The following is a 14,339-nucleotide window of genomic DNA, read 5'->3' as shown; positions in this document are numbered from 1 at the left end:
TAACACCTGCTTTAAACATATTTCACATTAAATATGCCATGTTCGAAGGCACAGACAACTGCAGCCTCCGTCCCGTCAGCGGCATAAATACTTGGAATGGGCATGCTGTCCGTTAGTTAGTATTGAGAAATGGTCACTTTTTACCCCTAGGCGAGTGTACGTGACTGCCTTCCCCGCTTTCAGTGAACCCCAAGACTTGGAGCGTCTGTGGGTGCGCCTCTAGTGGGGACAACTCCTCCCTTCCGACTCCATCGCAGAGAACCCAAAGTTCGAAACCAACAGAAGGAAAACGTTGGTTTCCAACGTTTTGGAAGCAAGCTTCACCTGCAGAACCCGGCGAGAGGCGAAATTCTCGCAGAAAAGAAAAAGCAAAAGGCTTTCCGCTCCAACCAATCAGATGAGAGAATTCTTGGCACTCCCCTTTACATCTACCAGTCAGCATCCAGCTCACTTGGCCGCCCGTCGACACAGGGAAAGGGTCTTTAAATTTTATTAGTACAGCTTGCCTCACAACCCTTCTCCCGTCATTCTAGGCCATTCCACGAACTCTGCTCAAAAGAGGAAAACAGTGCAACTATGCCAAAGCTGATCAGTCTCGCGGTGAGCAGCGAAACTATAGTCTTCGCCAACAAAACCATGGGTTCTAGGAGGGACAGGGAAAGAGAAAATTGGGTTCTGGAAGGCAAACTACCACTCCCAAAAGGCCTTGCGCGGACTCAGCTCGCGCGGGCTGACGGGCGGGCTTTTGTAAGGGGGATTGCTGAGGGTCACGGGCCTCCTCCAGATTTTCAGAACGCGAGCCAGCTAGTGGGCGGGACCTGGGGCAGGCGGAGCAGCTACAGTGTCGGCTCCGAATCTCTGTGGTCTCCTCCCTCTGGCTTTTCCGCCGGCGACGTCGAAGGGGGCGTGGCCTGCGCGGAGTCTGGTGTCGGGTGCGGGCGCCGCGGGACGTTGGTGACGCGTCCCTTTCCAGCTCAGCGGTGTGTGAGGTGTCGCGGCCCCGCCGGCGATTGGCTGTTGAGAGGCGCTACGCGGCGGCCGTTGGTCACCGGCCGCCCGGAGCAAGACCCGGGGAGGGCGGGGAGGATATGGGGCGGCAGTGGCGGCGGCAGCGGCTGCAGGAGGCGGGCGTGGACGAGCCGGCGGCCGCAGGAGCGGCAATCCCCGGAGTCCTGTGAAGCGTCCCTGTCCGCGCCGCTGTGGGGCCCTCGGAGAGGGCGGCCAGGACGCGAGCTGCTGAAGAGCCGCTCCGCCAGCCCCACAGCCCTTACGACTCTCCGTCCCATCCTCGCGCTCCTGCTCCGGCTCCTCCATCTTGGCCTCGGCAGTGGCGGCTGCCGGGAGGATGTGCCGCCTTCTGGCAGGGGGAAGAAGGAGGAGAAGATGAAGAAGCATCGGCGGGCCTTGGCCCTGGTCTCCTGCCTCTTTCTGTGCTCTCTTGTCTGGTGAGTAGCCGTGACGACAAGGGAGTTCCGTGAGGAGAGTAAGGGGGAAGGAGCAGCCCAGGTCACACCCCCAAGGCATCTCGGCTTTTAGGGTCCGGGTGTCCAAGGCCCCTGTGGAGGGACAAACTGATTACTTCGCGACTCTTCCTCTGCTCTAGTAGTGCTCTGTGCGGAGATTTTCATGGTGTATTTTGGAATTTACAGAGACTCGGTGGGAGAGAGAGGGAAGCACCGAGTGCCTTTATACTCAGTTCTTCTACCCCTGAGAGACCGTGCCGGGTTTGGGGTGGGTGTTCAGATCGGTGGTAAGTTGCTCCGATTTGCCGCCAGTCTTTGCGTTCCTAGTGTGGTAAGGGCATAAAGCACGTCGGATGTGATAATGTTTCGGACGTGCGATTTTAAAACGTGAGTCGTCAGGAAGGTGAGAGTCATGTTTAAGCAGTAGTTCTCCTGGACGTTTCTCGCACAGTGCTTGACCCCAGGTACACTTGGGCCGCTGTTTTTGGAAACTTGGGGTGTGTGTTTGTTGTGAAGCACCTTTTCAATTGGTTTGGTGGAGACGGTGTCTTCAATGTAGAGTGTGTAGTAGTTTTTGGTAATGTCCCTTAGTAAGGGGAAGGTAAATATTGTATTTGAAGGCGGGAAGAGTGTTTTGTCCCTAAAGCACTCCGTAAGTTTTATGGAGTTTCTGTTAATACCAGGCACTTCTGGAGTTTTTTGAAGAGCAGAGAGAACTTGTAAGTCTAATGTCTGCTGTCAGCGTACTTGGAAAAGCCATTCTTTCCTCCCAGGGAATTTCTTCAAAGATGTGTGGCAATTGATGACTGAAAAGATGCTTCTTCAGTCAAGGCAGTTTGCTCTTTGTTATATTAAAATAGAAATTAAGTTTACTGTTTAGCTTATTTCTGCAAAAAACCAACAAAGTTTTCATTTTTATGGATGCCTAATGGATTCCAGAGGCACTGAAATAGCAGTGTTGTTGCTCACATAAAATAATACATAAGCAAAGGGAAGAGAAAACACTTGCGTAACTAAGGGATTTTGATTGGAAGGATGATAGAAGTTTTCAAGAACAAAAAAGAAATTGACCTCTTACCTTTCATTCTGAACCCTTTTAATACCCTCCTTCCGTTTTTAATAAAATCCTCCTCTTTCTACTTATTGTGTTGGGCACGGTGAAGTGCTTATAAGAGATAAATACACCCACCTTATTTTAAATTTAAATTTGTAGATACTGAAGCTTGCGTTCATTTCCATCTCTTTCGGGACTGCCTAGTTATTTGTATATTGTGTATTTTCTTTCCTCTTTCTCCTTGGTCTTGCCCATCTTTAAACCGTGTCATTGTTTATCAAAACTTCCTGAAATGGCTAATTAAGGAAAAGGTTAACACTTTCAAGTTTAAAAACACACCAGCATCTCTGGATTTTTTTTTTTTTTAATTGGATGGTGAAAACGAAATCAAGCAATAGAATGTGATTCTTACAATCATTTGTATATCTAAGTTAACTCTGCTTCTATTTATTTTGGGAATTTCTGGCTATCTTTTGATTATGCTAACCCTAAATATGTTTTCTCACCTTCATTCATTAGCTGTAGTGAAGAGATAATGACCTGTGAGGGGAAAAAATCGGCTGGCCTGGTATTGAAAGTAGTAGTAATAAACTTCTGTAAAGTTTTTAACTCCTAGTGAGAAAATGGATATGGAGACTTTAAGAAAGGAGTGTAAATATTTTAAGAAACTTTAGCTTGAGAAACTGTTGGGTTAGTATATTTTGAAATTTGTTTAGACTGCCAAATTAAGAGACATTTTAATTATTATTTAGCAAGACAATTAAAAGGCATTAAAATAGAACATTAAGGCTTAAAGGTTTTTTTTTGAAGGGTGATGATAATGAGATTGGAGAAGAGGAGTAGATGGTGATGATTGGCAAAGGATATGTTTTGTTTTTGGAGCCTCTGCCTTCTTGCCAAGTTGAAATTATGGCACTGACTTACTGGATTTCTAACTTCTGCTACAATCTGGTGTGGTATTTCTTTTCTCAACAATCCCATCTCTTTTAACAGGAATGGCTACCAACAAGTCCTAGGGTTAGATAAAACGTTTTCAAGAGTCAGTGAGTGCCTTTTAGTAGCCACTTTTGTCTCTTTTGTTATTCACAAATTGTCTCAAAATTTTGTGATCTGTTTCTGTTTTGTAGATATTTTACAATATTCTAATTTCTAAGGTTTCCCCTCTCATGCTACCAATATTATTGTATTATGTTTACTATCATAATTCTATAGATCTTGATTATGTCTCCCCTCTGCTTTTGTCTTTCAGCCTGCAGTACTAACCTTAGATTATGTTAACAGAAAAACCATTTCATCTATGTCAGTAATAATTTTTGTTGCTATTTTTTCCTTTTGTATACTTTATGATTTTTGATCAAGTAGTATAGAGTATTCTAGGCATAAATGCACTATAGCTGCAGCACAGAGCAGTGATAGCTAATATTTATTGTCAGCTACCTCTGTGTCAGGCACATGATGTGTTCTTGACAATAACATCTTTAATATTCATAAGAACCCTATAAGATAGGTATTATTATTAACTTCCTTTTGCATTTTACATGTGAGGAAGTAGAGAGGTTAAGTAACTTGGATAAGGCTAAACAGCTGTTAAGCTTTGGAGCTTAAATTTGAACCTAAGCAGCACAGGCTCCTGACTACCATAGTCCTTTGTAGGTCAGAAGGCCTGTATTTTATATATGTGGCTCCATCATTTACTAGATATCTGTTCTTTGAATATATTATATAACTTCTTTGAACCTTAGATGTTACATCCTCAGAATGGGAAAATTGATCCATTCATACCTCACAAGGCTGTTAGGAGGGTGAAGTAATACAAATGACAGATCTTTGTAACACAGCAACAGTGTATTATGTAAATATTTCATCATAACATTATTCAACCAAATTTTTTCTCATACCTACTATGCCAGATGTTTTTATGAGCGCTGAAAATCCAAGAGAGAGGGTCACCAGCTTGTCTTGGTTTTAACACTGGAAGCCGTATAACCTAGGAATTCCTTGCATTAGTTTCCTATGCCTGCTGTAACAAATTGCCACAAATTTAGTAACTTAAAGCAACACACATTTATTACCTGACAATTCTGTGGATGAGAAGTCCAAGATATGTCTCACAGGGCTAAATAAAGTTAAGATGTCAACTGGGCTGGTTCTTTCTGGAGGCCCTGAGGGGAGAATCTTTTTCTAGAGGCTGGCTGTATTCTGTGTCCCCTTCCTCACATCACCACTCCAATCTTTTTCTTCAGTCCTCATGTCTACTAATGACTTGTCCTGCTGCCTCTTCCTCTTATAAGGACTATTGTGATTACCTTGGGTCCACTCAGACATTTCAGGATAATCTTCCTGTCTCATAATCCTTAATTTAATCACATCTGCCAAGTCTCTTTACCATGTAAGGTAACATATTTAGGGATTAGGATGCAGACATCTTTGTTGAGGGGAGAGCATTATGCAGCCTATACCCTATACCATACTCCCTCAGTCCTGGGCAACTGGGAAAGCTGCATTACCCTAAAGAGAAAAAAAAACGTATTTAGTGGACATTCTGAGTGTGTCCCCTAATTAGTAAAACCTTGTGCATGCACCTTAATTGTTTGTAAGTTATATATGTGTGCCAATATGGTAATAATATATTAGTATATGTAATAAATTAATGCAAGTTAAATATTTAAGAAAAATGAGAAAAAATAATTTCTGTTAACAGCACCTTTTGCTCATTAACAATTTTTAGTGAGAGCTATGTGATTGGCCTACTAGATTATTTTACGTCGTAGTATAGAAGAGGAATAGCTTCAATTACTTCAGTTCAATTCATTTTCTTGTTGGCAGTGCTTGCATTATTAAATTCTTTGCAGGAAGTTTTAAAAAAGCTGCTTCCTGATATTGTGAGGGTCAGTTTAGTTAAAAACCTAATAATTCCTAAGTCTACCTAACTGGGCAAACATAAACCACAGTGAATGATGGTGTGCTGTTGGGTAAAACAAACCCATTGTTTGTGGGACTTTCACTCCTTCCCTGCGTTTCTGCCAGTAGTTCCTGCTGTTCTTGATGTGTGACCATCAGACCAAGTATGAATCCTTACATTAATCTTTGTAAAATTTATTTTTTTAAACTAATCAAATCTATTCTTCCTTCACCCCAAAAGATCATCTTGGAGAAGCTCATATTTAGACTTTTCTAGAAGAGTTTGACATTTAAGCAATTCTCATACATTTGACAAATATTATATAACAGGTACTTACAGAGGTTTTTAGGAACAGCAAAGGAAGAATTCATATCCTACTTATGGTTCTGTCACTAACTATATGCCTTTGAACAAGTTACTTCTGTGAACCTCAGCTCTTATCCATAAAATGGTCTGTAAGATGGATAGTTCACGATGAGAGAATTTTGTTTTAGGCAGAGAGAACACTCCCATTGAATTATCTAGAGCATGAGTGTTTGTGTGGAGATATGGTAAAGAAGGCTAGAGCTAGGTTTTGAAGGAATTTGATTATCATGCAGATGAATTCGGATTCTAACCACCTGAAGAGGATGAGCAAGTGAAGAAGTTTAAACAGGAGAAAGGAGCATGAGGTCACGTGGATCTTTTAACTAGATAGCTATGGAGGATAAAGTGGAATGTAGGGGACACACTTTGGAGGTAGGGGGTCCTAAGTCGTGGTCCCACTAGGAGAAAGTTGATATCTAAATCAAGATGTTGGCCTTTTTGACCTTAGTAGTAATTTTTCTGTGAATGTCAGCCCAGTTTTTATCAATTAAAGAGGATTATTTCCTGGTTTGTGATTATATTTCTATACCCTTTTGCTTTTTCTCTTGTAATTGCTGTTCTATTAATATGCGTAAATGAGCAGAAAAAATTTAAAAACTAGAACAATATACAAACTGTCTTTTGTTTTTTGAGGTGATGAGTAGAACATATTGGAAACATATCGATAAAACATATTGAAAATTCCCCAAAAAATCTGGAGAAATTTTTTTGCTTGTTTTTGCTTCTGTCTCTTAACTTTAAAGGTTCTGAATCTACTTCTTTTCTGAATAATATTTGAAATAAATAAAATAATAAAATATCCCCACTTCTCCAAATCATTTAATGCCTTTTTCTTTCCTTGAATAAACCAATGAAAGATGACATTTTAAAAATGATTTTTTTTTTTTTTTAGTGAAACTTAATGTGAAAGACTAAGGCAAAAACGGGTATCTTTGCTCTGGGATATATATTCCAAAGAAAGCACCTGCTATTGATAAGAGGTGTTGGGTCATAAAGTGTCAGATCCCTTCAGACAAGTTAGATGAAGCCAGCTTGCCTTAGTAGGGGAAGGTCTGTGAAAGAAGGTGTGTGACATGTTTACATAACATTTGAACACTTGTGTCCAATAAAAGTCAGCAAATAATGTGTTTCATGTTGTTCCTTCATGTTATTAAACATCTGAGGATATACTGGAATGGAAGCAGGTAGTAGGGTTGACAGGCAATGGAAAAAAATAAAAGGTATCAACTCTTACTTTTGAGCATTGGTTATTTCATTTTTCATTTGTTCATGAACTTGTACATTATTCTTTCAGTTTTCTCAATAATTTGAATGGAGAAATGAATCAATATGTATAATTAATATTGTCATACTTATAATGAAAGGGGAACTTAGAAAAAATTTGACTGCTTTATTATTCTCAAGCCATCTTCAAATATGCCTATATATACGTGATACTTTTGTTTAGTAGTTTATACATAGCTAGAAAGAAACAAAATCTCTACACTTGAAACTTATCTATATGTTTCAGATTTTACTTTAGTGCCAGTTGTATGTTATCTGTTTTGTTTTACAAGACCATATTTTAGAGTAATTTCAAAAGTAAAATTGTGTATGTCACAAGGGAATAGGAAATTGCTCTTGAATGTTTGCAGTATAAGAATATTAATCCTTTGGGATGAATTTGTTTAATAAATGCAAGTTTTTTTTTGAAAGAAGATTTGGTTTTAAGACTTTATTTTTATAATGAATTGCTAGTTAAAATTATTTTATGTTTTATATAAAAGTGACACCCTGCTTTATTAGAAAGTATTATATAACAATGTGGTTCATAGGTACTAAGCTAATTTTGTATTATTATTTAGTGTTAATACAAATTAACACTACATAATAATATGTAGTGTTATGTATATTACATACACATAATCTACTGGGGAAAAACATATAAAGGCTAAGAACAGTAGTAAGCTCTACTATGTAAGCTATTCATTGACTCTAGATATTTTGGTAATTTGTTATGCAGAAATAAGATGGACTGTTTCAGAGTTAAAAATGGGAAATTATAAATCCACTTAAAATATTATTTGATTATCCATAATGTATTTGGTGTGGTGAAGGATACAGAAAAATTGTGAGACTTGAGCTCTGTATATAAGCTACTTGTTACAATACAGATAGTGGTATAGTGCGAAAGGCATAAAATTACGTCAAAGCTTGGTCGTAGTCCTTTCTTTACATTATTAATATGAACATTTATTGAGTGTGTATTTCTCTTATAAGTACTATTCAGTGAAATATAAGCTAAATCATTTTATTCTCTGTATAGCTGTTTTAAGACAGACACTCCATTTTAAAGATGAAGAAAGGGGACACAAAGAAGTTAACCAGCTTGCCCAAGCTCTCACAGCCAATAAGCAACAGAACCAGAACCTAAGAAGGCCAGGTTCTGAACCTGTGTTCTCTTAACCAGTATGCTGTGCTGCCAGTTGACTGGTAGATGGTCTTGGACAAGTTTCTTCACTTTTTCTAGTTAATAATTTTAACTGGCAAAGGGTCAGTTATTTTTCATCTGAAAGTGTGGGTGCCTGGATTGACCTAGGAAGGAATGGACATTGGAATTGTTCATGAAACTTTTAAAAGAAATACACATACCTAGGATTCTCACCTTGGAGATTTTTGTCAGTAAGTTTGTGATACTTTTTAATGCATTCAAGTCTGTATTACTGTATTAGATGAATTCAGGGTTTTTTTGTATGTCTAACATTTTAAGGTGTCTGATTTTAATGTTAGTAAACAACACAGAAAACTGAATTACATAGTAAGTGCTTAAGAGGAGAAATTGAGGGCTAGAGTTCTGAAGGAAGGCTTGACTTGCGTTTAAGGGAAATGTATGATTATAAACTCTGCTTCTGTGCAAACAGGAGCTTCATGAGCTGAAACAAGATGTACTGGTGTTGATAATATGAATAATAGCTATTTCTTTGTGCATGTGTATGCCTGCCTGCAGTGGGTAGATGGCACTGAATTGTTAAGGAGAAAGAGAGTCAATAAAAGAGATAACTCTAGTTGATATGGGTGGGAGTGGTAGTAAACCGAAAAGCCTGAGGAGAAAGAGATAGAGTTCAGAGATTATGATAGATTTTGCAAGCCAATCCAAAGAATTAGATAAGAAGATTCAGCAAGAGAAGTGGTGTTGTGAGAGCATAATTTTGATATAATTGCGCTAGATATATTTTAGAGGAAAGAGACTTAGAGGGATGAATACAATTGGCTTTCCACATCCACAGAGTCAACCAACCTCAGGTTGAAAATATATTTTAAAAACAATAAAAATATCAATACAACAATAAAAATACAAATAAAAACAATGTAGTATAACAACTATTTACATAGCATTTACATGTATTAAGTTTTAAATCACCTCAATATTTATATGAGAGGACATGCATAGATATTTTAAATCATCTCTAGATATTTATATGGGAGGATATGCATAGGTGATATGCAAATTCCATTTTATATAAGAGACTTGAGCATTCTTAGATTTTGGTGTCTTTGGCATCCTGGATGCAACCCCTTCTGGATACCAAGGGATGACTGGACTAAAAAGCTCTTGGAGTAATTGAGGCTTGTCATGAGAAGTACTTAATCTTGGCAGTGCAAATTAAGAAGAGGGTACATTAAATTGAGGTGTTTGAGAAGGTAAATGATTTGGTTTTGTGAAAGGTTGGCAAGCTGGCAGTGCAGTGCAGCAGATAGCAGCATTAGGCTAGGATTCTAAATAGCTGGATTTTAGTTTGCTTTTAACCAAACTCTTTGTTCAACATCCCCTTTCTGCCATCTATCTCAATACAAAGAGATATTTACTTAGGCTTCTATGTGCTGTATCTTGTACAGGATTCTGGTGGACAAAACAAAGTAGCTGCTTTTTTGAAGCACACTGTTACCAAGAGAATACATTCTAGGGCCTAAAATTATGAATCTGTGAAATAAAGTTCAATGAGAAAAGAAATGTTAAGCATTTTTTGTTTGTTTGCTTGCTTGTTTTGACTTGGGCAACTAGAAGAATTGGTGGTCAAAAAGAAGTCAAAGAGTTGGCAAAGGGCTTCGAAAGGGAAGGAGCTGTTAGTTGGAGGTGAATGGAATATCCAAGTGGAGACATTTTATAGGCAGTTAAAAATGCAGATTTGAATGCAGATAAAATTTGGCCTGGAGTTGTTCTCATTCAGAAGAGGTCCCCAACCCCTGGGCTGCAGACGGGTACTGGTCTGTGGCCTGTTAGGACCTGGGCCGCACAACAGGAGGTGAACAGCAGGTGAGTGAGCATTACTGCCTGAGCTCCACCTCCTGTCAGATCAGTAGCATCAGATTCTCGGACCATCACGAACCCTATTGTGAACTGCTCACGCGAGGGATCTTGACTGTGGGCTCCTTATGAGAATCTAATGCACTCCCACCCCATCCATTGCAAAATTGTCTTCCACAAAACTGGTCCCTGGTGCCAAAAAGGTTGGAGACTGCTGTCATAGAGGGAATCATTTTTGAAGGAGAACATTGGACTTTTGAAACAGAATATTGAACTGTAGGTAATTAGAATAAAGAAAGGTGCCAAGCATTGTAAAGCTCTGAAAGGCAGGAGGAAACTGGAAAGGATAGATGGTGAGAGATTTAAGGAAATCATTTGAATGGTCAATGATATAAAATTTCTTAGATAAGTTTGGAGAGCTTGAAAACCGAGAAAAGGACCTTGTCTTCAAAAGAGGGAAGTGATTGATAGCTTTAGGAGTGGAGAATAGAAGATATTTGGAGAGCTGGTAGCATGAATTTCACACATTTGTTTGGAAGCCAGGAGAGGTAGAAGAGGACTTAAAAAAAAAGTTACCATGTAGAGTAGCTTGATACTTGTATGCTGCAACCCATTCTACACAGTGCCACTGCATTTGTCTTACACGCAACTTTGATTATGTCAATCCCCAGTGAAATAGCTTTCAAAGGCTCCTTGAAGGATAAAACTTTAAACATTGGTAATTTTTAAATGCCTGCAGTCTGACCCATACCTACTGCAGCTTATTTTCCACTTTTCCAAATGGAGACTTTCTGTTTTAGCATATTTGATCTGTTGACCTGGTAGTAATTTATTTGGGGACTATTTTTGTAGTTTCTAATTGAAAATTAAGGTAACAAAAATATTGTTACTTGTGTTTTAGAGGCTAAGTACTCTGTACTCAATTTCTGAAAATATATTATCAAGTATGTGCTCTGGTAGAGATAGCCAAAGGGCTGTGGGAATTTAGAGGGGCCACCCACCAACCCGATTGTAGAAATCAGGAAAATATTTTAGATCCTTACTAGTTTATTGCCCCAAGAGAATAGAATTATAGGTATTTAGTTAGGTTTTAGATAGAAGTGGGAGCAGGTACAGAACATTCTTGAAAGAGGGAATAGCATGCGCCAAAGACATGAGACAGGCATGGTCTGTGTTCAAGGAACTACTGCAGGTAGTTCTGTATCACTGAAGCATAAAGTGAAAAGCAGGGAGAGTGGCAGGAAATATGAAGCTGAAGACTTAGTAGAATTTTAGAGATTTTTAAATAGCATGTGGAGAGAAGCTTGAGTTTTGTCATGTAGTTAATGGAGTCTATAAAAGGTCTTAAGCAGGGGAATGGTAATGTGATAATCTACCGTTAGATGTTTGGCAGAGGTGTGAAGGATTGATTCGCAGAAGTAGCAAGTTAGGAATTAGGGAGGTCTGTTAGGAGGTTGCTCTAGGTAAGAGATAAGGGCTTGAGTTAAGGCAGTCAGAATGGGGATTGAGAAATGATTTAAAGAAATTTAGAGTAAAATAAACTGGAGATGGTCAAGGGAGGGTGAAGGCAAAGGAGTAGTCCTAGATGTTTTTCAGGTTTCTAGTTTGAGGACTGGGTAGATAGCAGTACCAAATGGTGGGATCAAGAATATGGGAGGAAGAGATTTGGAAAAGGAAGCTAATGTATTCAATTTTGGATTTAGTCGTCGTTGAGATGTCTTGGAACATGAAGGAAGAGAGATGCAACTTTTAAATGAGCTTTATTTATCCTCAACATTAATGTAGGGTATCATAGAAGGTTTTAAGGAATGGACTAGTTAGGAAAAGATAAGGGCTGAAGATAAAAGTTTTGGTAGCCGTCAGCTAAAAACCATGAGAGTAGGTATGTCTCCCATGTAGAATATAAAGGCAGAGATTCAGAATCAGACCCTGGGAGCATCAGAATATAAATAGTGAACAGAAGCAGCATATCAAAGGAGGCTCAGAAGCGGGAGTCAGCAAGAGAGGAGAAGCAGAAGTATGTAATTCGACAAGTCAAGGAGGAGAGGGTTTCAAGTGAAAACAGCAGTCAGAGGTACCACGTGCAGCAAGGAAATCAAAAAAAGCTAACTTCTGCCATACCGTACTAGTCTCAGTGGTACAAAGAGGGCAGAAACTGGATTGCAGCAGGCTGAGGACTTAAGTAGATGGTGAAGAAGTTGAGATTACCAGTATAAACTACTGTGAAATTTTATAGGTGAAAGTAGATAGAAAAGGTAGTGGCTGACAATAACTGACATTTCAGTGCATATTATATGCCATGCTTAGCATAGCATATACATTTATTTCAGTTCCTCCTAATAAGCCCGTTTTACGGTGTTGATATTGAGTTGAGGCATACAGGCTGGCTGACTTCGCTTCTTTTTCTTTTTCTTTTTCTTTCTTAAGGCAGGGTCTCACTCTGTTCCCCAGGCTGGAATACAGCAGCATGATTACAGCTCACTGCAGCCTTGACCTTCCCAGGCTCTGGTGATTCTCCTTCCACCTCAGCCTTCTGAGTAGCTGGAATCAGAGGTGTGTGGCACCATCCCTGGCTAATTTTTGTATGTTTTGTCAAGACAGGGTTTTGCCTTGTTGCCCAGGCTGGTCCCGAACTGGGCTCTTCTTAAATTTGTTCATACTCTTGGATTAAAGTATTAATCTAATTTTTACAAATAAGGAAACTGAAGCTCAGAAGTTAAGTAACTTGCCCATCACTCGCCTTGCAAACTTAGATCTTTCTCTCCAAAGTGTGGGATTTTTCCGTATTGCTACATTTCATGTTTAATATTTTCTAGCCAACAGATAAATGAAAAGAAAGGTAAGAAGATAACACTGATACATTCACTCAAGAATTGGTGATAGTAGTCAAAGCTATTTAAAGTATAATACAAAAAGGAAACAACTATCACACAGGAGAAGCTCTGTTTAATTACTTCGTGATTTTCATAGTGGCAACAAGTGATAAATATGAAGGCCATGTAGTGTAGTGGCTAAGAGCCCCAGGCTTCAGAATAAAAAACATGCAAGTTTTAACCCCAGGTTCCCACTTATTAGTTATAGGATCTTGAACATGTTATAAAACCTATATAGGCCAGGCACAATGGCTGACACCTGTAATTCCACTTTGGGAGGCTGAGGCAGGTGGATCACTTGACCCCAGGAGTTCAAGAGTAGCCTGGGCAAAATCCCATCTCTTCCAAAAAATACAAAAATCAGCCAGGCATTTTGGTGCTTGCCTTTAGTCCCAGCTACTCTGGAGGCTGAGGTGGAAGGATCACTTGAGCCCAGGAAGGGGGAGGCCACAGGGAGCTGAGATTGTACTGCTGCACCCCAGCCTGGGTGACAGAGAGACCCTGTCTCAAAAAAAAAAAAAAATTATGTACAGCGAAATGCACAGATCTTAACTGTATAGTTGGATCAGTTTTGACACATGCATACACCTGTGTAACTCATACCCTATCAAGATAGAGAATATTTTCACCACCCTAGAAAGTTCCCTCATGTTCCTTTCTGGTGAATCCCCCAGAGGCAGCTAATGATCTGATTTCTGTCACCATGTATTAGTTTTGCCAATTCTGGAACATCATCTAAATGGAATTATACAGTATATACTCATGTGTTTGACTTCTTTTACTCAATGTAATGTCCAAGATTTATCCATTTTGTTTCCTTTGTCATTAGTTTCTTTTTATTGCTAAGTAGTAGCACATTATACGAATATACTATAGTTTGTTTATTCTTCTGTTGGTGGTTATCTGGGCTGCTTCCAGGTTTTGGCTACTAGGAGTAAAAACTACTAGGGACATTCTTGCACAAGGCTTTTTGTGGACGTAGTTTTCATTGCTCTTGAGAAGTACCTAAAAGTGGAATTGGAACTGCCAAAACAGATGGATATTGTATGCTTCTCAATACAATATCCTGAGAAAGTTGCAACATCACTATAATATCCTGAGAAAAACACAATGAAGGATTCTGACTGAGAATACCTAATCTGAATCTGGTCATCATGATACGTCAGACAAATCTCACATAAGGACCATACTATTTAAAAAGAAAAGGGACTTAGCCTTCAAAAATGTTAGCGCTGCATAAAATAAAGCTCCAGAGCTGTTCCAAGTTAAAGAATGCTGAAAAGAATGCGGGCCGGGCGTGGTGGCTCATTCCTGTAATCCAAGCACTTTGGAGGCTAAGGTGGGCGGATCACCTGAGGTTGGGAGTTCAAGACCAGCCTGACCAACATGGTGAAAC

At 39.4% G+C, this 14,339-nt stretch overlaps 1 protein-coding gene across 9 annotated transcripts in view; it reads left to right on the top strand.

Annotated features, from left to right (window-relative positions):
* Positions 1 to 813: 813 nt before the first annotated feature.
* Positions 814 to 14,339, top strand: part of SUCO (SUN domain containing ossification factor) — a 75,157-nt gene continuing 61,631 nt past the window's right edge. For 8 of the 9 annotated variants that reach the window (XR_004272812.1, XM_032291378.1, XM_032291375.1 and 5 more), the window contains exon 1: positions 814 to 1,445. Coding sequence is in view for 7 of the 9 variants with exons in the window: in XM_032291378.1 (XP_032147269.1) it covers positions 1,384 to 1,445 (62 nt within the window). In the remaining 2 variants the exon portion in view is untranslated. The remainder of the gene's footprint in view (positions 1,446 to 14,339) is intronic. The other variant, XM_032291379.1, reaches the window with a different exon arrangement.

The sequence above is a fragment of the Sapajus apella genome, unplaced genomic scaffold (genome assembly GCF_009761245.1).
Source record: "Sapajus apella isolate SASKATOON/1434 unplaced genomic scaffold, GSC_monkey_1.0 scaffold25, whole genome shotgun sequence".
NCBI classification, from domain to species: Eukaryota; Metazoa; Chordata; class Mammalia; order Primates; family Cebidae; genus Sapajus; species Sapajus apella.
The sequence above is the reverse complement of the archived record's forward strand: the minus strand, read 5'-3'. Positions and strand labels throughout refer to the sequence as shown.